General features: G+C 38.4%; 1 protein-coding gene across 3 annotated transcripts in view; it reads right to left on the bottom strand.

Moving 5' to 3' along the window:
- Positions 1-5,744: 5,744 nt before the first annotated feature.
- PPP6C (protein phosphatase 6 catalytic subunit) overlaps positions 5,745-26,156 on the bottom strand; it is a 39,925-nt gene continuing 19,513 nt past the window's right edge. Inside the window, exons 2-7 of one of the 3 annotated variants that reach the window (XM_068978612.1) lie at positions 21,666-21,788; positions 14,634-14,699; positions 13,460-13,601; positions 10,539-10,618; positions 10,154-10,363; positions 5,745-9,042 (exon numbers count right to left, since the gene is read on the bottom strand). In XM_068978612.1, the coding sequence (XP_068834713.1) occupies positions 8,794-9,042; positions 10,154-10,363; positions 10,539-10,618; positions 13,460-13,601; positions 14,634-14,699; positions 21,666-21,788 (870 nt within the window). In that variant the 3' untranslated portion in view covers positions 5,745-8,793. The remainder of the gene's footprint in view (positions 9,043-10,153; positions 10,364-10,538; positions 10,619-13,459; positions 13,602-14,633; positions 14,700-21,665; positions 21,789-26,156) is intronic. The other 2 variants (XM_068978693.1, XM_068978772.1) reach the window with 2 other exon arrangements.

Genomic DNA, 26,156 nt, shown 5'->3' with positions numbered 1-26,156 from the left:
AGTTATTTAATACGAGACGTATAGTAGCTCCTTTACAGAGAATTTTCAAGGCCACAAAACTCAGCTGTGGCTGGGAAGACAGGGAGGCGTGAAATAAAGGCAGTGTCTTCTTTTTTTTTTTTAACTGAAGCATAGTTGATTTACAATGCTGTGTTAATTTCTGCTGTATAGCAAAGTGATTCAGTTAAAATTATATATATATATACACACATATATATACACACACTCATTTTTAAAATATTCTTTTCCTTTATGGTTTATCATAATAGAGGGCAGTCTCCTTTCACGATGACACTAAAAAGTCTGAATTATGTTCAGTAAACAAGGGGAACCACATAAGGACCTTAAGCTTGAGAATTACAAGATCAACTTGCATAGTATGTGAATCAATTACAGATTCAAGGTAGGGAACCCAGTCAGGAGGCTACTCTAAGAGTCTGGCAATGGGGTAATAAGAGTTAAACAAGGGTTACTGAAAAGAAAGTAAATGTAAGCCATATTTGTGATCTTTAAATTCCCAGTAATGTTAGAAAAAGTAAAAAGAAAAAACTGAAATTAATTTGAGTAATAGTTTATTTAATCCAATATATCTAAAATATTATTTCATGAAGTGATCAACATAAAAATTACTAATGAGAAGTTTGCCATGTTCTTTTTGTACTAATCTGAAATTTGGTGTGTTTTTTAATACTTAAAATATATGCCTCACCTTGGACATTAAGTTTTCATTGGATACATTTGATCCGTGTTTAGATTTCAGAATTTACAGATGAAAAAGCAGATTCACATACCCAAGTCGTTCCAGATATAAACATTTTCCAATAATTAAGTATCCATTTTTAAATTGAATTACAACTAATAATATTAAAAATTCAGTTTCTCAGTCATTCGAGCCACATTTTGAGTGTTCAATGCCATTCATGGCTACCATATTGCCCAGTACAGGCCTAAACAGTGACAAAGGAACTTTGGTTACTGACACTTTCCACCATCAGCATTTCATATCTACTTACTGTTAAGGTTTTCCAGGTACTGACATGGATAACTTAGCAAGTACTATTACAGTGGTCCCACTGGTCACATCCTCACTACTGTAACTTACTTTCTCTAGGCCAATACCAACATCTGTGAAAAAGAAATCTTCAAATGACTACACAGAATTGCTATAAAGTACCTGACACGTGGAATGTGCTCAGAAAATAGAATGGACTCACGGAATAATCCACTTGCTGAGGACTATTTTGTATCTATTTTCCTGTGGTCAGCTGTTTATTACACTTCATGTACAATGTATTTTTTAAAAGTTACCTATTTTCAATTATTTATTTATTAGAGGCATTACACTATAAGGTTAAAAGCTTCAGCTCTGGAGTCAGACTACCAGGCTTCAAATCCTGGTTCTATCATTTATCAGATGTATGATCTTGGGGAAATGCTCAGTTTCCCTTGAGTCTCAGTTCTCTCCTGTGGAAAACAGTGATTACCTGTACACACTTCCTTGGGGAGCTTCAAGGATTACAGAAGATAATACAAATAATCACCTGCACATCGTACCTGGCACATAGTAGGTGTTCAATAAACCTTAGCTTTTTAAACAGAGCTGGTGAAGAAGTTGAAATTACGGCTAACATAAAAAAAATAGGACTTCTCAATTATCTACATCTGTTTGCCATATAATCTTAGATACAAAAAAAAAGTGTACAGGTTAATACTTTGAGGTCCTCAGAAGAGAGATCCTGCAGACAGCTACACTCATTAAGAAAGGAGCTAAATAAAAAACTTCATCTGACAGTGTATAATTATGCAGTCTAGCACAGGTGCACCCAAGCAAATGGAAAAATACGAAGAAAAATTAGGAAGGCATTTTGCCTTACCTGCTTTTCCGTTTTCGGGGTGGTTTCTCCACTGTGCCAGTCAGTCTACAGACCAAACAGATGAGATGGTAACTAAAAGTAACATACCAGAACACATCTGCGGGCCATACTATTCCAGTCAACAACTCAACGGACCGCGCTCGAGAACCCTGGACTCGCTAAGCCCATACCTGACCTTACAAAATGCCTTATGCTCTGTTTCCCCTATTAACCCGAAACCCAGCGACCCCCTAATATCTGCTTTGCCCAAACCCTGCTCTGTCTCCTGGTCTCTCACTCCATCCTCATCCTTATTCGTCACAGCCCATCTCCCCAAAACCACCCACCACCTCCTACTCATTGTCTGCCTCATCAACCCCGCAAACCCCTCCGCTTCCCCTTCCCCATGCCCACCCCCTCCCGCCCGGGCAGTGCCCCTCCGAGCCCCGCCCCTCCAGGCCCGGCGCACCCCGCATTCCACGGCCCCCTCCACCGGGCGCGCGCGTTCCTGCCCCTCCCGGCCCAGCGCCCCGAGTCTCACCCGTCGGCGCCCCTTCCCTCACACACCCCTCTCATCCGGCCGGGAGGGTGCGACCGCCGGCCAGCCCGCTCCGCCGCCCCCTAGGCGACCCCCGAGTTCCCCGAGCCTGAACCCCCCGCCCCACCAGTCTCGGCGCCCCCGAATGCCTCACGGCCCCAAGCTGCTGCCCTGGGCCCGCTCCCGCGCCCCCGCCCCATCCCCAAGCCCGACCTCCATCCCGCCCCCGCCCCACCTGGGGGCCAGGCGACTCCGCGGCTGCTGGGGCTGCCGGGCTCCTCTGACCATCCGGCTCCTGCTCCGCCGCGGGAGCTGCTCCGGCGGCCGCAGGGCTCGCTCGGGAAGCTGAGGCGGCGGAGGCTTGGAGTAGGCGGAGAGGCGGGCGGAGGGCCTCGCGCCTCTGCCAGGCTTGCCGCGAGACCCGCCTCCTCCGCGCCTCTCCTCGGCTCCCATTGGCTAGAGCTGTAGTGTAGCCGAAAACCTGGCAGTCGATTGGGCTCTCGGGCCGTCACATCCCGCCACCTAGAGTTTGGTTGAGACTGCAGGTGGCGGCGGAGGTGCCTTAGAGACTACTAGCAAGGCCGGGGATATTTAAGCGCCACCGTGCGGTCGAAAGTAGAAACTGCGTCTTCGGCGCCAGACACCTGCGGGCAGGTTCTTTTGGCTCAGGTTCCTGCATCCCACACACCTGCTGGCGCCGCCCCCCCGCCCGACACTGCGCTACGCCAGACCCAACAACCAAGCGCTGCAGTTTCCCAAACTCTTCTGGCAGGTGCGACAGTAAGCGAAGTCTCCAAACTGAGCTTCATTTTGAACCACCTCATATCCGGTCCCTGACTAATCATGCTGTAATGCTCAGAACTCAGAGGCGCTTCAGAAAATCCAACAAGAAAACTGTAAGAATCTTATCAAAATAAAGCGTGGTTTATGTGCTCAGTACGCTGCAGAAAAGATGACAGGCTCGGGTGCAGGCTTCCAAGAAAGCAAGAGGTTTATAAAGTAAATTACCAAGAAAGGAAAATCAACCCTGCAAACAGAATTAATGCCATAATCAAAAGCAATAGGCTCCGTTTTCAAATGCCTATATAGAATTGACCCCTTTATGTGTTGCTAACCATCTTGTGATACTGAAGGTAACTGTGACCTCTGCTCCAGCTAATCGATTTTAAAATAAATTTCTTTGCATTTTTAGTATTGTCGCCAGACCTAAGCATGCAAGACTACCAGCACTTAAGCATAATAAATGGCAGTCATCTTTTCTGCTTTAACAAGACCATCCTTCAAAATAAGACATAACTCATTAACATACTAACAAAATTCTTCATTTTTGGTGGAATCCCCTTCCCCTTGCTGCATTCCTCTGTCGTTTTTGTTTGGTAGATCCTCAGAATCTATTTGGAGCTGAGAGGAGGCATAAAACTCTTAAGCTACTTGTTTCAGTGAAACATGCTTTTGTGCATCAATAATATAACAGCTTAGAGTTATACACACCAAAAGGCTTGGGACAAATCTCTTACTGATCACAAATGGCAAAAATAAGAATATTAATTTTTCATAAAGTCGAATTTATTTGGTGTAAAGGACTGTCTTTTATTCCGAGACAGCTCTTTGTACATACTTCCTTCAGTGAAATGATGGTAAATTGTAATGGAACCTTTAAAATGGCATTGTCAAGGAAAAACAATTGAACATGGTGGCTCCCCAAATTAGTATTTTACATAATCCTCAAATTACAGAACCACAGTCACCGAATTCCCAACCAGTCATATCCACCCTATTACCAAGCCAGAAAAAGGAAAGAACCCTAGAATAATTTGTCAAAGACTGGGGAAGATGGGGTAGGAGTCCTGGTGAGATCAACTTACTAGGAAGACTAATTTTGAAAGTCATTCACTATGTTTCTCAAAACATGAATTAAAACTATCCTGCCTGGTTTTCAAGGTTTTTCACAATTGACCAATGCTTCTGCAACACACAGTATTGTCAACAGAGCTGCAGCTATTCATTTCTTAAGCTTTCTCAAGAAGTACGTACCCTCAATTCTATCTCCGAATCGTGTCCAAGTTCTAGTAATCCCTGCTTCTGTGCTTCTACTATATGAAATGCATGGCCCATCATTCTGGTTCACGTTCCTCTTTTAATTCACACTTCCTCTTTTAAGCCTTCCCCAACTACTCCATCCTAATCAAACATTTCCTTCTCCAAATTTGTTGTACTTCTATAAACTACACTGTCAGCAATTATTATTGCCTTGGATTACTCTTACTTCCTAACTACAATGGATTTGGGCAAATGGCATGTAAGTGTGCTCTCAATAAACTGCAACTTTGGGTCAGGGACTGGGTATTTGAGTGCTGTTTTTAATCCTGAGACCAACCCTGTACGATATTCTTAGACACAGAATTTGTAAGATTAGAATCCAACTTGCCCGGGTGTCACACAGCTACAGTACTAACATTGTGTAAGATGTACTACTCTAGCATGCCCTAAAGGGATTCAGGTTCCAGCTCTCCTGCGCAAACTTGGGCAAGCTTCCTATGATTTGTTTCCGCATCTGAAGAAAAAATGAACAAAGACGTAATATAGTCATCGAGCCATTTTAAGGATGACACAAAATAGGGCATATACAGTAGTATTCAGTTAAGTGTGCTCAATACAGGTTAGCTGTTCTTACTGCCTGGCAGACCTGAGGTTCTTACCTAGATTGATCCCCAAACCTGTATTCGTTCCACTATTCCATAATGCCTGCATTCAGTCTTTAATAACGCATTTCCATTTATATAAAAAAGAGCAAAGTGCCGAGAACAGTGGATCCCCAAGGACTGAGTGAAATATACTTACGTAATAAGTATTTCTGTTGACACACATGCAAAAAAAATTCATAAACTTCATGCATTTTTGAATTAAGAAAACATCTGAATGGTTCAAACCAGCATAAACTTACTATCACAAGGGGGAAAAAGGCACATACTCACTAAGTGATTAACAGGAAAACTAGTAAGAGGGGAACAGGTTCCTTCCCCAAGCATCTACTGTGTTTGGTTTCATGCTAGGGGACTTTCCAAATGCTTCTGTTTGGTGTTTTACTACTGTATATTTCATCAGCATGACTTCACACTGTTTAATTATGCAAGTGAAAGAGTTGTGACAATCTCATGAAGCAGGGTTCTGGGTAGTGGATCCAGGACAGAACAATGAATGTTGCCTTTAAAGAACTGGGACACTTAGAGTCAAATGCAGAACAAGAAAAGTTTCACTTCTGTTTACTAGTCAAGCAACCAAGTAAAGGAATAAGCATTTTTTTAAATTGTGTTATATAAAATGCTAACTTCTTGTTGGGACATACTACAGACTACATTAGATAAAATTTTTTGACAAACTTCCTATAATCTTTTTATTAATTTACACTGAGAGAATATAGCACCTTTCATCCAAAGAACTGAAGGTGCTTTACAAACATTGGCATTTAGAAAACAAGTACATTTAAAAATCTGGATTTTTTCTGATAAATCTCTTCCACTCCAGATATACAATTTTTTGGAGGCTGATGGAAAGCAATTCTATTTCTGACAATGAAAGAGGCTCAGAAGAGAGTTCGGATTTGCTTTCACAGTACAGGCATTTTCCAAAACCTGATGCTGGGCTTACAAAGCAAAAACACACAAATCTTAATACGAAGAACAGTATTTCAAACCTTATTTCAAAAGCAAAACCCAGGGTTTAAGACATCAAAATCGTCCAACAGTTCTAGACATCCAGACGGAGTAGGAGCTGATGCAGGCTGCATATTAGAGATGTGCTCTTGATCCAGGCTTTTTAGGATCACACTCGAATAAACACATTTAAAATGGTGAGATTTTTCAGGAAAAAGTATTAACCGAGAAAAAGCTAGCCAAGAGCATATCAGAAAAATGAGGCAAGGGGAGTAATTGGCAATTAAAAGTAGACAGTTCTCACTAGAGCCTAGGACATTTTATTAGAAACCAAGTATATCATCGGCAAATAAAAATAGTTATTACCCCCATTAATACAACATAAGGGATTTTACATTCAGCCTAGACACAGGGAGTAACAGAGCCTCCTGCCTACAAATCTGTGACTTGCAAGTATTTTCCACCACATGATTACTCTAAATAGTACATAGCCCTTTTTATTAGAGGGATCCAAATATTCCTTTTAGGCTTACAAAGTCCAATACATTCACTCTCTCTTCCCTTTACATGTCTAATATTAAAAACTTTTTTTCATGCAAAAAGCCATTACTCGGTTGAAGAGAAAAAAATCAGGCAAAACAGAGATGGCAGTTAAGGAATGGACAGAAATATTGGCACATGCCCAACTAGTGACAAACAAATGCAGTACACCATGACTTAAAAATAAAAGTCACATTACACGGATAACTAAAACAACTACATCGATCCAAGCTAAGCAGTGTCAAATGTGAAGGGCTGAGGGTTACTGATTTTATTGGTACAACTTAAAAGCAGATGAGAGCAAGCACTTAAATACAATTTATGGTAACAGAAAAAAAAAAAAAAAAAAATACTGCAGAGAGCTGTCCAAGACCACACCAAGTTGTCTGCATCATTCATTTCCAGTGTTTCACAATTAGTAAAATACATAGCTACATATCCCTGTAAGATAAAAAATACCTTTCCCCCTGAATTACACTGGGGTCAGGGCAGTAACACAAAGCTACTGACCCAACAGTTCAAGTGTTTGCAGCAAATGTCTTAGTCACTTCTTTCTTGCAGCTATACAATTAAAAACTATACAAGGAGCTGTGTGGTTAAGGGGGTCAAAATTAAAACAGTATTGTGCTCATTTAATAAAGGAAAAGCCCTGATGAAAAATCATGTGCCAAGAAGCTTAGACTATAAAGATTTTTATTGCATTTTTAGGTAACCTGGAAGTTCTTATCCTGAATGGGAAAAAGTTGGTTTTCAAAACTACCTGAACAGATGCTAAAGTGCTTTATTAATTGGCTGGCTTCACAAAGATTTCCTGGAATGACAAAAAATTAATTATAGTAGTAAATGGATACCAACTATTTCACAAAATGGTTAATTCTAGCATCATTTATGACCAAAGTCATAAGAGACACTGGAACACTTGTCCTTATTAAGCGGACAGTTGCGTATCAAGAACCGATCATCACAACCCTTTGGATATTCAAATTACTTACACAAAGCCAAAACATGGTATCACAGACCTTTACAAAAAGGACAATTTGGGTACTTTTTCTACACTTTAAAAAATCTGCTTCAGAGTACAGTCCGCAAATACAAGAGTCCTGACTTTTCAACCTTTCCAGTTGCAGTTTAAAAAAATGAACACTTTCTAAAAGTTAAGGTCAAGTGTTACAGCAAGAAAAGAATGATTCCCATTGAAAAGTACATATATTTTACTTAATGATACTCATGATAGACTGTAAACTGGATTGATCACATTCTACTCAACTGGTATCAAATGAACACATCAGTATTACAAGTATTAAATGTTTTTCTATTACTAGAGAGGATATAAACCAAAACATTAATATGGCAGTTATTTATTTAGGCACAGTTTAGTGATTTTTTAAAAATAAATAGTACTGAATTTCAGTTGAAGTTTTAAACTTAATAGCCAAAGGGTCAAGAACTCTGATTAGGAAAAAAGAAAGAATAACTTTAAGCTAACAACGTATGCTGTTTAAAATTTCTAACACTTTAACCTATCTGAGTTTTTTTAAGGATTACTTTATTAAAAAATACAAGGAATCTGGAAAAAGATCAATACAATTATCTTAATGTACAAAGTCATAAGCTATAGCAGTTTTAAAACTAAAATTTAAAAACACAACAAAGGGCAGCCCTTTAGACCAATTTATTTTATATCCATTTAAAATATCATCCAACAAAGGACAATGAAGTTTACAGCTGGGACGGTATACATAACTCAAGTCATTTGCAGTCCATCGTGCCCACTGGATAACAACTTTGCTGCTGAAATTTCTTAAAACTTACCAAACTAAAACAGAAGACTGAATAATACAAAAGGAAGAGTATTTCAGAGTAGTCTGTTCTGTCAATTGGCTTTTTAAAAAAGGAAACACATTCTGTTTCCCTCAGACCGGTAAATAAGCAAGAGCTACATGCAGCAGTGTGAGTATTAAGACATTTCTCAAGTCTTCTCAAGTGAGTCCAAGGCGGGGATGGGACGGGGGAGAAAACGGATGGAAAAACGTTGCTATAGACACCATAACAAACAATAAATTTAGATAATTTAAAATTTTAAAAAAAAGGCAAGAGGCAGCATTTCAGCAGCAAAGTGCTCAATAAAAAGTATATTGTAGAGGGTAATACACAAAAGTTGGGGTAAGAAGAGGGCAGAAAAATGGGTCAGCAGGATGGGGCGAAGGCCTCAAAGAAAATACGGCGTCGTCGTTCTGGGAGGAATAACACGTTCTGAATCTGGAACTGCCCGGAATAACTTTGGTTCTCTTGTATTTACATCTTTGAAGACCATGATTGAAGCAATATTTCCACAACGATAGCAGTAATTAGGAGCAGACCATACTGTTACCAGCTTCTCATCAAACATAAATTTATAGCCTTCATGCACTAATTGATGTGCTCTGCAGATGAGTTTTAGGTTGTTGATATGAACAAACTGCAATTTAGAAAGGTTCCGTTAAGTATCCAGCACATTTTAAAATAAATCAACCTACACATATAAGAAAATAAGCATTTAAATAAAGTATAAATCCTGTATCTACTAAAACTCTCATGATAATAGAACCCATTCTACTGTTATTCCCCACTAACTTCCGTAAGTTAGCCACTTGGCCTGAGTTATAGAAATAATCACATAATTAGACACAAGTTTCTGAAAGAAAAGCATTCTTTAAGTACAATCAGATATGAAGCAGTTTTTTACGGTTTAATAATAAATATATTACTATCAGTCTGCATCCCAGGTGGCGCTGGTGGCAAAGAATCTGCCTGCCAATGCAGGAAACACAAGGTACATGGGATCAGGAAGATGCCCTGGAGGAGGAAAATGGCAACCCACTCCAGTAATCTTGTCTGGGAAATCTCATGGACAGAGGAGCTGGCAAGCTACAGTCCATGGGGTTACAAAGAGTAGGACACGACTGAGCACACACACATATTACTATCAATATCAATCATTTACTGAGGCTTCAGCATGGCTCTTAAATTTCAAAAAAGATTTATTATCCTTCTCTTGCAACTGAAAGAAACAGAGGCTCAGACAGGATAAATCTAGCTCTCTGACTCCACTACGCTGGATCAGTTCACCCTGTGTATGTGTGTGTATTTTTAAATGAAAATAGTGGAACCTCAAAAAATCTGCCTATTCTCAATAAACACACATATGAAATCATTATGTTGTATACATAACTAATACAATGTTATATGTCAATTATATCTCAATTAAAAAAATATATATATACACTAAGAAATACATATTAAAAAAGCTGCCTATCTTGCCCTTGTTGTCTCATTACTTGCACTGTTTGAAAGACAAGGGAAATTTATTTTACACATAGTACCAGTGGATGCTAAAGGAGGTGCTTTTATTACATGATCTCATCTAACCTTAAGGAAAGACATATGATAAACCAGACAAGAAATCTGATATCCACAGGCACCACAGTTTCGGTAAACTAGACGAGAAGTTTGGGATCTTTAAACACCCATAGTTCTTTACATATGCCATTAGCACCAACAAACCACTTTTACAAAAATGTTGGCTTTACCTCATTTGTGACCTTTGCGCCAAAAAGCCAACCTGCTCCTCGGGGACTGATTGCCCAAGTATCCACATCTTCAGGATCTGACCAAACCAGATCACAAAATGCTCCTTTATGGGGAATTTCCTGATTTCGTTCAATGGTTCGAATTTGATCCAGTGTTTTGATATCAGGAGATAAACCACCATGAACACACAAAATCTGCTCATCTATTAACTAGCAAAAAAAGATAATGAAGAGTTGAATATATAACAATAAACTCATTCATACCTAAATTCATCAATGAATGCTAATGATAGCAATATAATTGAGATGGCAATTAGATAAACATATGCAAAGTGTTACTGGCAGAAAAAAACTTAAGCTTTTTAAAAGATTTACATAAACTTACAGCTGCTACTGTGAGCATGTCAAAAACTTTGGTACAGTATCTCCAGGCATTAGCATTTCCATATTTGGTTTGGCACTCATCTATGAGAGAAACAGAGTTCTCATTAATGAAGTTCTGAATATGCTGATAAAAATAAAGAATACAAGGGCATTCCCTGGAGATCCAGTGGTTAGGACTCAGCGTTTTCACTGCCGTGGCCTGGGTTCAATCTCTGGTTGGGAATCCTGCAAGCTGTGAGGCGCGGCCAAAAAGTAAATAAATGAAATAAAATAAACAAAGGACGTATCTAACACTAGGACAACAGAGCTGGTGCTTAAACTAGGGTGGCAAGTTATGACATATTTAGCCCTGGTAGACCCTCCATGTAGTTAGGAGACTAGCAGCTAACTGGTCTAGGAAAGTGGCCCTAAGGAGCAGCTGAAATTATTGGTCAAATGCTATAATCAAGAAGAGCTAAATATTAATTTCACATAACCCAGAGCAAACATTTTTGTCTTATCATTAATACTGGGAGTAGTTCCCTGGTGGTCTGGTGGTTAAGACTCCTTGTTTTCACTGCTAAGGGTGCAGTTTCGATCCCTGGTCAGAGAACTGGGTCCTACAGGCCATGTGACATGGTAAAATAAATAAACTTTTAAAAAATTCTGGGCAATTCCATCAAACACAGTAACATATTTAACGTGACTACTTTATGCTAGCAGGATAACCAAACACATTAGAGGACCCTTAATCACAAGAACATGGGTAATCCCCTTTCCAACATTTCTCTGACCTACGTTGTCTCTCCTGAGACTTTCTGCAGATTGTGCAACTACACACTTGAGTTCTAGTAAGTATCCTGGTAGTTATCACTAGGTCTTATATATTCTCAGCTGAACATTCTCTCTGCTATCTACAACAGTTAATAGAGTATATTAATCTCTTCTCTCAGTTAATACCAAGGAAGCTATGCTCTTTGGTTTCTTAATTTTGAAAAAAAAAAACACATATCACTATTGATACTGTGGGGTACTGTCAACCCTCATAATTTTCTAAATTGTATCTCTACGTGAGGCAGGATCCTTATGTAAAAGTCTCAGGAGACATCTCTAAGACTGAGCACAGTTCACCAGTAGGAATCAGCTTGTCAATTTTTCACCCTGACACATAAGCAAAGCACTTGGTTCATAATAACTGCTAACTACAACCATGTTTATCAGGATGAACTGAAGGCCCAAGATAACAGCTATATGTGGACATTTTTACTTTAAAGTCAGTATGAAGTTCCATGATGACTAAGTCTATCTTCCTCCTGAGGAGCAGACGGGCTTCCTCTTACTAAACAAAACCGTCTCTGAGCACCAGAGCACAGCCTGGGATCAAAACCATCCAGTACGTTATGTTGTGCAGCCGTCATTTTCTTCAGTCAGGGCATCATGATTAAAATGTCCTCCTTCCTCTCCCCCTGTTATTCCTTTTGCCCGACAGTGTTAATGCTGGTCAATTTCTGGGGTGTAAGTATATGCATAATAGTAATCTTGGACAGCTGGAGTCAGCTGCTTTCACTGAGCTAACAACATATTATATGTTATCCAAAATAGTGATTATTTTGTAAAAGCATCAATCAGTTTTATTCCAAATGGTATTTGGCATTTTGAGAATGTAAATAAGAAGTAACTTGTAGAAAGGAGATAAATATTAGCCATCTAACTTTTCAATTTCTATTAACAAAGTTATATAAGCAACAAATTCTCAGGGAGTTCCCTAGTGGCCTAGTAGTTAGGATTCCAGGCTTTCCCTGCCACGGCCTGGATTCAACCCCTGATTGGGGAACTAAGGTTCCCCCAAGAAACAAAGGGTGACCATAAATAAATAAATAACAATAAATTGTCAAAATTTCTCAGTTTAATAATTGACAATGGCTGACAAAATGAGCAGTAACAGAGTTCAATTTATCTTTACAAGGACAGAAGATAATTCAAAATATAAAGTCTAAAACTAAATGGGTATGAGATTAATATCTTTAAATCTCTCAATATCTGCCTTAATTGTGCTCAAAGAAAATTCATATTAATATCTCAACAGTTCTATCTACCTCCTTTAAAGAGCTCCAAATCTCATTTTTTAAAGCTTTCAATCATATAAAATTTTATAGAAGTAGCTATTTTGCTTTTAATGACTTGAGTTCCAGTATTCTCTGGAGGAAGCACCCAGATTTACAGTACATCCATACAGTGTATTACAGTGCAGCTATAAAAACAATATTAATGAAGTGAAAAAGCTGGTCACAATATTAAAAAACCAAGTATGATCACATTTTAGCTTGATGTGATGTATACATACACAGATATGTATACAAATACACACAGTATACAGAATAGGCTCTTAAACTGAGTGTGTGAAACATTCCTGTTCAGCAGATTCTAAGGCCCCACCCCAAACGGTCTACAGCAGCACCCAGCAGTCTACAACTTTAGCAAGTGCCCCCGATAATTCCAATGAGGGAAACTGAAGGCTGCATTTTGAGGCACTGATCTAGAAAGACATACACCAAAAAGTTAAAAGGGTTCTCTCAGACTACTATGTATAAAATAATAAGCTACAAGAATATAGTGTACAACACAGGCAATATAGCTAATATTTCAGAATAACTTTAAAAGGAGTACAATCTATAAAAATATTGAATCACTGTGTTGCACATCTGAAACTAATATTGTAAATCAACTATATACTTTAGTAAAAAAAAGAAAAAATAGAATGGTTCTCTCTACGTAGTCAGATTTTCAACTGACTGAGGGAAAAATGGAGTTAAAATGAGAGTGGATAAAGATTAACTGTCTTTCTAATTTTACTATTAAAAGCACATGCATGATGTACGTGGTGTTTTCTCCCCAAAGAGGAAGGTAAGACAATATTCAGAGTCAGAGAACAGAAAATCTTACCATAAAATCCATACACCTGTGTTATCTGTCTACTCTCATGATTTCCTCGCAAAAGTGTAATACGATCAGGCCATTTAGCCTTTAGTGCAAGAAGGTAAGTGAAGGTCTCCAAACTATAGTAACCTCGGTCTACAAAATCACCCTGTAAAGTAAAAATTTACAGTTACAAACAATGTAATAGCAACAATATTTTAAAAAAATTATACCAAAGTGCACAAACTCAGAGACACAGTACAAAATAGCAAAAATGAAGAGTCACACACTGAATTATTTGGAAACTGGGTTTTAACAAAAAATTGAAACGGAAGTAAATAAGCTATTCCAACTAAATGTTTGTGCTAGTCTTATGCTACGGAAGGCTTACAGCAACCTGCTGTGCATTTCTCTCAAGGACTTCCTCTATAAAACCACTATTTTTTTAATTCTCTATTACCTACATTAATAAACGTTTGTAAAAATAAGTGTGAATCAAAAAACTTTAAATGAATTTCAAAAATCTTTTTAACTGTATCAAAAGAGCTGTCAATTTGAAAATAGTTCTTTTTTCTTAGAGCAAATATCATTAACAGTGTTCTACACTCAGCTTTGTATTTAACAACTGCATATAATGACATACTATCTACATTTCCCATTTATGTTTCCTTGGGCCAATATTAGACCATAGGAAAACAGCTAAAAGAATAAGAAAGTAACCCAGAAATTTTCAGAAGGAAAATAACAGAACTCAAAAAAAATTAAACAGTAACATTTTATTCCAAAAAGAAAGCAAGTATCTACTTTAATAGTAAATGTGTAAATGTGTACATTCTTCAATCCAGATTAGTAACAGATGAAAATGAATGCTCAAAAAAATGACATAATAACAGTAAATTGAAGATTTATGCTTTAAACCTGAGGTTCCAAGCTATTTTGTTTTTGCCTAACCATTACTGAAGGCTATAACCCAGTCCTACCTGCACAGCAGTTTACAAAAATAATTATTCTCAACTAAAGGACACAGGAAAATGTAACAAAGTACTGAATCACTTTCTCACATATTTAAGTAGTGACTGTCACATGGCAATGAAAGTATTATATAATCTACATGTAGTAACACAGATCTCCTCCATTTAAAATAAGTAGGTGAAAAAATATAAAATAAAGTAAGTAGCTGATATCACTGGAGTTTACATACCATAAATATGTAGTTTGTGTCAGGAACCTGACCTCCAGTTCTGAATAGTTCACAAAGGTCATAAAACTATAAAAGAAAGGCAATATATGTTGATTACAAATTCCTGTGAAGGAGTAAAATATGAAACTGAGGCCAAACTGTGTAAAGAAGCGGTGAATTAAGACTTCAAATATGTACATTCATAAAAAGAAAGAAAGCGCAAACTAAACTGCCAAGCACACAGCTTCCAAGCTTTAAAAAAAAAAAATGAAGCTCTCGGTTATCACTAAAGTCATTCCTAGCTCATCAATGTCATGGCAAACCCCTCAAATTTCTTTCATACATCTCCCCGTCTATCACTAGAGAATCTGAAATCATGTATCAGCTACCTAACTGTTGATAAGCTAACCCAATCATCTTGTCCCTCATTCTGCACCTATTTTAGAGAGACAAAAGTTAAGGAAACAAGTGGATAAGAATTTCTTTCAAAGAATGAGTCTATATGACACTTCATAGTGTCCTACAGAACAGATAAACCTACCTTCTTATACTCTGCTTTCAGAGATGTGTACCCTTAGGCTCTACAGCTGTGGAGAGTCTTCTCAATAATCAGTATGTTAAAAAAAAAAAAAAGTATATTTCATCATACTCTATTTGCCTGAAAATTTAACTGACAAAAAATGTGTGCTTGATAACTTCAGTCAACTAGATTATCCTAATCTTACTTTCTAAAGAAAATATCACAGGTTTTCTGAAAAAGAATTTTGGATTAAAGGTGTTGACTATACCAACTACTATTAATAATTTCCTTCACATCTGTTGTTCACATTTGAAAGTAAAATTTACGTAGTAATATTACTTCTCACTTCCCACCTCACATATATGTATGCATGTGTGTATCACATATGCATAAACAATCACACACAATATAAGCAGTAAAAAATATATATATTTATACACACACTTGGTGTATATATGTGTATATGTAATACACACACACACACGTAATTTGGCCTAGTAATTCCACTTCTGTGATTATATCCTTAAAGGAGGAAAAAAAAAAAGGTATGTAACATAAAGAAAATGCATCATAGCACGATTTCTAATAAGAGAAGAAACAACCTTCATGAGCAACATAGGGGAATATTAGTAAGACCCAGACTTCACAGTCATAAATAATTATTATAATGGAAACTATGTAGCAAAGTGCAACAGAACACAAAATTACACCTATAACTATACAATTTTACTATGTAAAATATTGAGTATGTACACACAAGTCTGAAAGGAAACATGTAAGTTATATAAAATAGCTGTTTCTTTTTTTACATATTCAATATAAATTTATTTATTTTAATTGGAGGCTAATTACTTTACAATATTGTATTGGTTTTGCCATACATCAACATGAATCCGCCACAGGTATACACATGTTCCCCATCCTGAACCCCTCTCCCTCCTCCCTCCCCGTACCATCCCTCTGGGTCATCCCAGTGCATCAGCCCCAAGCATCCTGTATCCTGCATCGAACCCGGACTGGCGATTCGTTTCTTATATGATATTATACATGTTTCAATGCCATTCTCCCAAATCATCCCACCCTCTCCCTCTCCCACAGAGTCCAAAAGACTGTTCTATACATCTGTGTCTCTTTTGCTGTCTCGCATAGAGGGTTATCATTACCATCTTTCTAAATTCCATATATATGCGTTAGTATACTGTATTGGTGTTTTTCTTTCTGGCTTACTTCACTCTTACTTCACATAATAGGCTCGTTTCATCCACCTCATTAGAACTGATTCAAATGTATTCTTTTTAATGGCTGAGTAATACTCCATTGTGTATATGTACCACAGCTTTCTTATCCATTCGTCTGCTGATGGACATCTAGGTTGCTTCCATGTCCTGGCTATTATCAACAGTGCTACAATGAACACTGGGGTACACGTGTCTCTTTCAATTCTGGTTACCTCGGTGTGTATGCCCAGCAGTGGGATTGCTGGGTCATATGGCAGTTCTATTTCCAGTTTTTTAAGGAATCTCAAGGCTGTTCTCCATCGTGGCTGTACTAGTTTGCATTCCCACCAACAGTGTAAGAGGGTTCCCTTTTCTCCACACCAATAGCTGCTTCTTTAAAAGTACCGTAGAAGAGTGAGTGTCCTTAGACATTACTCTGGATGTCTGCAGCAACATGTTCTTGAACAAAAGCTTTGTAAGTTTCCATTTAATTTATATATATTTAATGGATGACCAAAAATTCTGCTTCAGGGACCCATAGTTTCTATTCCACACTGAAAGTTTTTTCCAAAATTCTTTAATATAATAAAGAATTACTATAGTGAGTCAGAAAGAGAACTATAAATACTGTATTCTAACGCATATATATGGAATCTAGAAAACTGGTACTGAAGAATTTACTTAAACAGGGCAGCAGTGGAGAAACAGACCTAGAGAACAGACCTGTGGACTTGGGGAGAGGGGAGGCGAGGGGGGGTGAGGGGGGGCGAGGGGAGGGAGGCGAGGAGAGGGAGGAGACGGGAGGGGAGGTGAAGCGGGCCAAGGGGAGGCGAGGGAGGTGAGCTGGGGCGAGGGGTGCGAGGGGGAGATGGATGAAGAGAGTAACATGGAAACTTACATTACTCAATGTAAAATAGATAGCCAAGGGAATTTTCTGTATGGCTAAGAAACTCAAACAGGGACTCTGTATCAAACTAGAGGGTGGGATGGAGAGGGAGATGGGAGGGAAGTTCAAAAGGGAGAGGATATATGTATACCTATGGTTGATTCAGGTTGAGGTTTGACAGAAAACAACAAAATTCTGTAAACCAATTATCCTTCAATAAAAAAATTAAAAAATATATATATAATAAAGAGTTACTAAAGACATATGGAGACAAGTAACTGTCATACATTACTGGGAGCACATCACATTATTTCACAAATAATTTCTACCACCTAGTGTATGTTTTTCATATCACACACAATCTGTAAGTGTTCTTATTTTAAAACAAAATGAATCTTGAGATGTGGATTTTACCCCATTATTAGAGGCAAGGAAATAGTTGGCCAACTCAGTAGTTTTTAATTTTTTTGGTTTCAGGACTCAAGAATAGTCTTAAAAATTACAGGTCCTCAAAGGCTTTTGTTTTTACACTATATGAATCAGTATTAACCATATTAGAATTTTAAAGTGATCATTTGCTAATGTTTAAACCTCAGATATGCAGATGACACCACCATTACGGCAGAAAGTGAAGAACTAAAGAGCCTCTTGATAAAACTGAAAGAGGAGAGTGAAAAAGTTGGCTTAAAACTCAACATTCAGAAAACTAAAATCATAGCATCCGGTCCTATCACTTCATGGCAAATAAATGGGGAAACAGTGGAAACACTGGCTGACTTTATTTTTTGGGGCTCCAAAATCACTGCAGATGGTGACTGCAGCCATGAAATTAAAAGACGCTTATTCTTTGGAAGGAAAGTAATGACCAACCTAGACAGCATATTAAAAAGCAGAGACATTACACTGCCAACAAAGGTCCATCTAGTCAAAGCTATGGTTTTTCCAGTAGTCATGTATGGATGTGAGAGTTGGACTATAAAGAAAGCTGAGCACTGAAGAATTGATGTGTTTGAACTGTGGTGTTGCAGAAGACTTTTGAGAGTCCTTTGGGCTGCAAGGAGATCCAACCAGTCCATCCTAAAGGAGATCAGTCCTGAGTGTTCATTGGAAGGACTGATGTTGGAGCTGGAACTCCAATACTTTGGCCACCTGATGCAAAGAGCTGACTCATTTGAAAAGACCCTGATGCTGGGAGGGATTGGGGGCAGGAGGAGAAGGGGACAACAGAGGATGAGATGGTTGGATGGCATCACTGACTCAATGGACATGGGTTTGAGTAGACTCTGGGAGTTGATGATGGACAAGGAGGCCTGATGTGCTGCAGTCCATGGGGTTGCAAAGAGTCAGACATGACTGAGCAACTGAACTGAACAGCCAATCTGTTGGGATATGCTGTTTAAAGTATACAAAGAAAATCCAGCTTCATACAGGTATGTGTTACAAAAGGGAGGAGAATTTTAATAACCTTTAGAGATAATGGTGCATATTTTTCTTCTAATACATCGAAACTGGACAACTGGTCTCTTCTCAAACTGTGTTAGATAGGTTGGTCTAACATTTTGAGTGGGTAATATACTCTGGTTATTTGGAAAATGAAAAACAGTATTTCCTTTTAATCATTAAAAAAATATTTGTTAATATTATCACTCATCTCATCAGAAAAGTCTTTTAGGTATCAGAAGCTAGGAGCTTCATGGTGGTGAATTCAAATTTTCTAAAATTCCAATTATTTTCTTGAAAACTCAAATTCTGGCATCAGCAACAAATATTATCAATTGTTCCTCTTAAAGTGACTGGCTCACTTCATTCACTTTTGCAAAATAGTTGCCAAATACTCATAATTTGTCATTCATTCTCTCAAGTAAAAATAGCATTCCATTAAAAAGAAAAAAAAAGAGGCTATTTCAGATGGAGATACAAAACTGCAAAAGTAATCTTCTTCTGAGGAAACCATTTTTCTTTGACATGCAGTAGATGTGCTTTATGCATACTTCCTACTACATCACAGGGGCTGTTCAAAAGATGTAGCTCCTCAATGGTTAAGAGTTACTATTAATTAATATTACTAGTTCATCAAGGACATTCTTAAATGAGACTGGCATTTTATTTTACTGTAAATGCATGCATGCCGGTGAAGAATACAAGGACAGCCAGCATAGGCTGGGTGACACTCCCTGGATCATGGTGGCACCAGCAGTTTTACCCTCAGTTGACTCTGTGCCATCTTACAGATCCTCAAAGGTCCACATATCTAAAGAACTGAAGAGCTAGCTGAAGTGCTTCTTAAACAGCTCTTATGTACCCAGGCAGGAGTTAAACCAAGCTCTGTCTGCCACTGAGCTCTGCAACCTCCTCACTAGATTATACTGTTTCAATGCTTCCTGGCACTGTATGCATGCCAACACTTTCCATGAGTTTATTTATAGTCATAATCCAATCCTGCAATTTCAGAACTGGCCCAAGGGAAGAAAACTGTACAAGTCCCAAAAGACACATCTTACATTTGACTTTACAGACATTTAGAAGCTTCTCAAGTCCTATGCTTTCGATGAGCAATTGTTTTAAAGGGTCAAGTACAAGAGAAACACTCTTCAGTTTGGTGGCAGTCTTAACATGGACTGGGAGTTCCCTGGTGGCCTAGTGGTTAGGATTCTGAGCCTTCACAGATGTGGCCCAGGTTCAAATCCCAGTCAGGGAAGTGACAGCAGGTGGGTAAGCAAACTGTGCAGGCAAAAATAATAATAATAGTAACATGGGCTATTGGGCGCCTATATGAGTTTCAAATCTCAGCTCTGCCTTAGTAGCTATTTGAATTTAGGCTAATTCCTCAATGTTTCAGTCTCAGCCTTTCTCCACAAAATGATCCAATATCATGGAACCCTTAAAAAAAAAAACTGACATGGAATTTATGAGAAAGCATAATTTATTTATCTCATAATTATTAATCTCAAAACACAAGATAAATGAAAGCAAGAGTTGTACATTTGACTGAAGGTATATATATCACAGAAGTGTAAATTTATTAATTTATTTTATTTTATTTATTTTTTTTACAGTCCAGGTCTTAATTAATTTTAGTAGTATGAAGTTGTCTCTACCTTCCAGAGCTTTGACCATGACTGTAATTCATATACTGAAAAGTCCTCGGGGAATTTCCTGGTGGTCCAGTGGTTAGCACTCTGTACTTTCACTGCTGATTGAATCTGAGGGCGGATTTAATCTCTGGTCTGGAACTAAGATCCCATGACCTACACAGTGCAGCCAAACACAGGTAACCCCTCAATTTTAATACTATAATCAAAGGAAAACACTGCTTGGTTTATTCCAACTTTTACAAATATGTTAAAGGCACTGCCTATATTAATACCTTTATGTTAGCAAAATAGAAATATTTATTATACTTTAGGAGAGAAGTTACACAGAAATCAAGAACTACGCTCCTAATGGTTTACTTTAGAGAACTAGAATTTTAACAGATCAAATATGACATAATGGGGTTTCTATTTAGAAGCTGATAACATGCAGATGTCATTTACTATAACCTCAAACATCCAGAAAACAGATTGAAAAACCCAACTCAATCACAAATAATCCATACACCTTTCTGCTCCGTTAGGCAGTCATATTTAAGGTCATGTTGGCGTTCATAAATCCAATGTTGTTCACAGTATATTATTATTATAATTATATACTATATTATGTCACAATATATTAGCCCCAACTCCACTGCATGCATAAAGCAGGCTATGAGTGTTTTGTTCAGCTTTCATTACCCAGGAAAAAAGAAAAACACACTCCACAAATACACAGTTTCCTAATCGGCTAAACATTGACAGTAAGAGTCCAAAAATGAGGTGTACCCCTCCTGTCAATGCTCGGAAATTCTTAAAAACAAACAAAATCCCAGCAGATGAAAAGGTGAACTGTCTTTCTCATTCCATTCTAGCACAGAACTGCTGTGAAATCATGCACCAATAGCTTTTCTGAACAGTTATTCTCATCCCCACTAAGGAAATGATGAATTTTCAATAAAATATGACATTAAGTGAACAGAATGAATACAACAGCAATGCGCAGAATGAACAGAAAATTAGTGCCCCAAACCAAAGCATCTCCTATCAACCATAAAAAACTATGAGCAGTCAGTCTGTAGTTATTTTCTATCTCCTCCTGTCCACAGAACAATAATGATTCACTCAGTTCACTTCCTAAGTGTGATTTCAACAAATTCCATGAATAATTTGACTACTGCTTTTATTTAGTTTAACAGTAACCAGGAATCATTAGTGTCACACAGACCGAGGCATCCTAGCCAACGACTAGCTGCCCCCCTCCCTTTCTTTTTTTTAATATTTTACAGCACAAGTGGAAACACACATGGACTATAGACAGACGGTACAAAAGCTAAAACTCTGCTCATGAAATTTTACCTGTCCATGTATGTCTCCACACACTGTTACTGGTGTTGATACTGGCTGGACATTTGATTCTTCCAACAGGAGGTCACAAACGTAGTCACATAGCCGCTGTAAGAAGAAAAAATAAAATGCAGTCTTTTATTATAACATCAAAGCTGAAGACCAAGTGCAAAAAAGACAAGAACTAACACATGTAATAACTCAACATTCAAAAAACTAAGATCATGGCATCTGGTCCATCACTTCATGGCAAATAGATGGGGAAACAATGGAAACAATGAGAAACTTTATTTTCTTGGGCTCCAAAATCACTGCAGATGGTGACTGCAGCCATGAAATTAAAAGATGCTTGCACCCTGGAAGAAAAGCTATGACAACTCTAGAAAGTGTATTAAAAAGCAGAGACATTACTCTGCTGACAAAGGTCCATATAGTCAAAGCTATGGTTTTCCAGTAGTCATGTATGGATGTGAGAATTGGATCATAAAGAAAGGTGAGCAGCAAAGAACTGATGTTTTTGAACTGTTGTGCTGAACAAGACTCTTGGGAGTCCCTTGGACTGCAGGGAGATCCTACCAGTCAATCCTAAAGGAAATCAATCCTGAATATTCATTGGAGGGACTGACGCTGAAGCCGAAGCTCCAACACTTTGGCCACCTGATGTAAAGGGCCGACTTCTTAGAAAAGTCTCTGATGCTGAGAAAGATTGAAGGCAGGAGAGGGGACGACAGAGGACGAGATGGATGGCATCACCGACTCAATGGACATGAGTTTGAGCAAGTTCCAGGAGATGGTGAAGGACAGGGAGGCCTGGCGTACTATAGTCTATGGGATCGCAAAGAATCAGACACGACTGAGCAACTGAACAAAATACATGTATTGTTTCACAGAAAAGGAAACTACTCTATGACGACTCTGGGATTTGATCTGTCAGCTTTCACCTTCCTCTCACAATGCCTATTCCAAAATGCAAACTCCCTGGCTACACAGGTTCAGTTCAGTTCAGTTCAACTGCTCAGCTACACAGGTAACAGGTTCTAGAAGACAGACAGCTTTGCAAGGAACTGTCAGCTGATGTTTTTCACACACACACACGAAAGTAAAAGTCAATCATTTTCAAAGGAAAAGGTTTCTATCTGCTAATTTTTTAAGTAAATTACAAGCCATGCACTTTGCAAATATGATCCAGCAACTGCACTCTTGGCAATGAAAATTTATGATCACAGAAAAACCTGTACACAGAAGTCCACAGAAGCTTAATTCATGACAGCCAAACACCGGAAATAAATCAGATGTCCTTCCACAAGGACTAGTTAAGTTACAGTACATTCACACAATGGAATACTATTCAGAAATAGACGGAAACAACTATTGACACATGGCAATCTGGATAAATTTCAAGGGAATTATGCTCAGTGGGAAAAAAAACACCCTACCCCCACAATGTTACATACTATATGACTCCATTTATATAACATTCTTGAAATTTAAAAATTTACAGAAATGGAGACCAAACTGGTTGACTGCCAAGGGTCTAGGAGTTAGGAGCAACAGGAGGGAAGTGGGTACAGTTATAAAAAGGACAACACGTGGACTCCTTGGGGTGACGAAACGGTCTTAAAGGTGGTATCGGATACATGAGACTACAGATGTAGTAAGACTGCAAAGAACTAAATATACAAATAAGTACAAGTAAAACTGGAGAATGATGAACAAGATCGTGGGGTGTATCAATGTCAGTATCTTGGTTGTGATATCTGTTCTGCGAGACGTTACTGCCAGGGACAACTGGATGAAGGGAGACTTCCCTGGTGGTCCAAGGGCTGGGACTCCCAGCTCTCAATGCACAGTGCAGACGCCCAGGTTCCATCCCTGGCTGGGGAACTGGATCCCACATGCTGCAACTCAGAGTTCACATGGCACAACTAAAAACCGCACAGCCAAATATATAAATAATTTTTCAAAATAACTGGAAAAAGGGTACAAGGGATCTTTTGGTATTATTTCTTACAAATGCATATAAATCTATGATTATTTCAAAATAAAAAGGTTAACTAAAATTAATTATAAAATATAAATCTGAAATTTATATTGAAGAGTCAAATTGAAGAGTCACTCTACCTTTCAAAAAGAGCTCTAAATGTCTGCATTTTAAAAATATTTGTCCTCTGAAAGCACTCAAACCAAAAGATTTCACAGAAGGAAAACAATTCTAACAACAGTTCTCTGGAGAAAGAAGGGTATAGTCTTCTGTGTAAAGAGAATTGGAGGGGAAACCTCCTTCCATATGAGACTAGTTAATACTAGTCAGAGGCTGTATTAAAATTAAAATCTCATAAAATTAGATTTTAAGAAGCTAAGCCAAGAAAGGACAAATTAAACTACACAAGCATAACGAAATGATTTTAAACATTAATTATGGAATCTAAATGCTATGACTTAATTAAATGTAGCAGAGACACACTTTAACAGTTATAGCCACAATACTTTATACACGGGTAAGCACCAGAGAGCAGCCACAATGGAAGGAAGGAGTAAGAAAAGAGGCCCCGAAAAGAAAATGAGGAGAAACCAAGCTGTTTAGAAACGTTCAAAATAAAAAGAGTCATTTGTATTCCTAGGATAAGCTCTGACCTTCAGTTAGCACCTCAAAGGAAAGATCTTCCTTTTGGCCTGGAGTCCTTCTGGCCCTGGAGTAGCGAGCTCTTTCTTGTGCTGAATTCCCTACAAACCTCAGAGGCTTCAATAAACAGTCCTTAGTCCTGACATATAATCCATTCATTATTCATAACAGGAAAAGATACTGATGAATATCTTCAGTTCTATCATAGTCCTTCAGTTCTATTTTGCATTTGTTAAAAAAAAAACTCAGCTTTTTCCTCCCCACGTAGGGAGAATCTCAGTTCTTCCCTACTGTGCGACTCTGTCTTATATTCCTCTTTCCTAGTTATACAGAACACTCATATTTCTGACATTTCTGGTCACCAAATGTATGGAGGTTTTTTTCCTCCCTACAATATGCAATTCTCTGTAACATCAGCTGAGTATCCTACAGTTTAACTCAACTCTGACACTATTTATTAGAGATAGTGTCAGATCTCACAGGTTAAGAGCTCAGTCCCACAAGACTGGCCCCCTCAACTCCCCAACCAACATACATACACACACAATTCAGACACCAGCTGCAAGCCCAGGTTATATCACCTGCACTTTTAACCAACCAGCTATAGATCAGAGGTTCCAAAGACCTCCTCTGTGAGTTTGAATATTTGCTAGAGCAGCTCCCAGAAGTCAGGGAAGCACCTGCATTTATCAGCTTATTAAAGGATGTGATAAAAGGATACAAATTAACACCTAGATGGAAGAGATGTATAGGGCAAGGTATAGGGAAAAGACGGAAACAACTGATCTTTTCACTATCACCTGGTTCTGCCTTTACTAGAAGGTCATGTAGTTGGAATCATACCTATGTTGCCTTTTCAGGTTGGCATCTTGCACGAAGTAATATGCAGTTAAGCTTCCTTCCTGTCTTTTCATGGTTTGATCATTTCTTCTTAGCACTGAATACACTCCATTGTCTCAATGTACCAGTGTATCCATTCATCTACTGAATGATACTTTGGCTGCTATCAAATTTGGGCAATTATGAATAGTGCTGCCATAAACATCTGTGTATAGGTTTTGTGGTGGACATGTTTTCAGTCCATTTGGATAAACACCAAGGAGCATGACTGATACAACATATGGTGAGGGTGTTTAGCCTCGTAAAGTGAAAGCAAAAGTCGCTCAGTTGTGTCCGACTCTTTGTGACCCCATGGACTTTTCCATGGAATTCTCCAGGCCAGAATACTGGACTGGGTAGCCTTTCCCTTTTCCAGGGGATCTTCCCAACCCAGGAATCAAACCCAGGTCTCCCGCATTGCAGGCACATTCTTTCCCAGCTAAGCCACAAGGGAAGCCCAAGAATACAGGAGTGGGTAGCCTATCCCTTCTCCAGCAGATCTTCCCAACCCAGGAACTGAACAGGGGTATCCTGCATTGCAGGCAGATTCTTTACCAACTGAGCTATCAGTGAAGCCCAAGTGACAAAAGATCTTCCAAATGGCTCAAGTCTGCATCCCCATCAACAACTAGCGACAGCTTCTGCTTTTGCCAGTGTTGTCAGTGTCACAGGTGTGTAGGAGTTATGACCCTGTTATTTTAATTTGCATTTCCCTAAAGACAGCCTGGAATGCGAAGTAAAGTGGGTCTTAGGAAGCATCACTTCAAGAAAAGCTAGTGAAAGTGATAAAATTCCAGTTGAGCTATTTCAAATCCTGAAAGATGATGCTCTGAAAGTGCTGCACTCAATATGCCAGCACATTTGGAAAACTCAGCAGTGGCCACAGGACTAGAAAAGGTCAGTTTTCATTCCAATCCCAAAGAAAGGCAATGCCAAAGAATGCTCAAACTACCACACAATTGCACTCATCTCACACGCTAGTAAAGTAATGCTCAAAATTC

Source organism: Capricornis sumatraensis, chromosome 1 (genome assembly GCF_032405125.1).
Source record: "Capricornis sumatraensis isolate serow.1 chromosome 1, serow.2, whole genome shotgun sequence".
Classification (NCBI taxonomy): Eukaryota; Metazoa; Chordata; class Mammalia; order Artiodactyla; family Bovidae; genus Capricornis; species Capricornis sumatraensis.
Note: the sequence above shows the minus strand (reverse complement) of the source record. Positions and strands in the feature narration are given on the sequence as shown.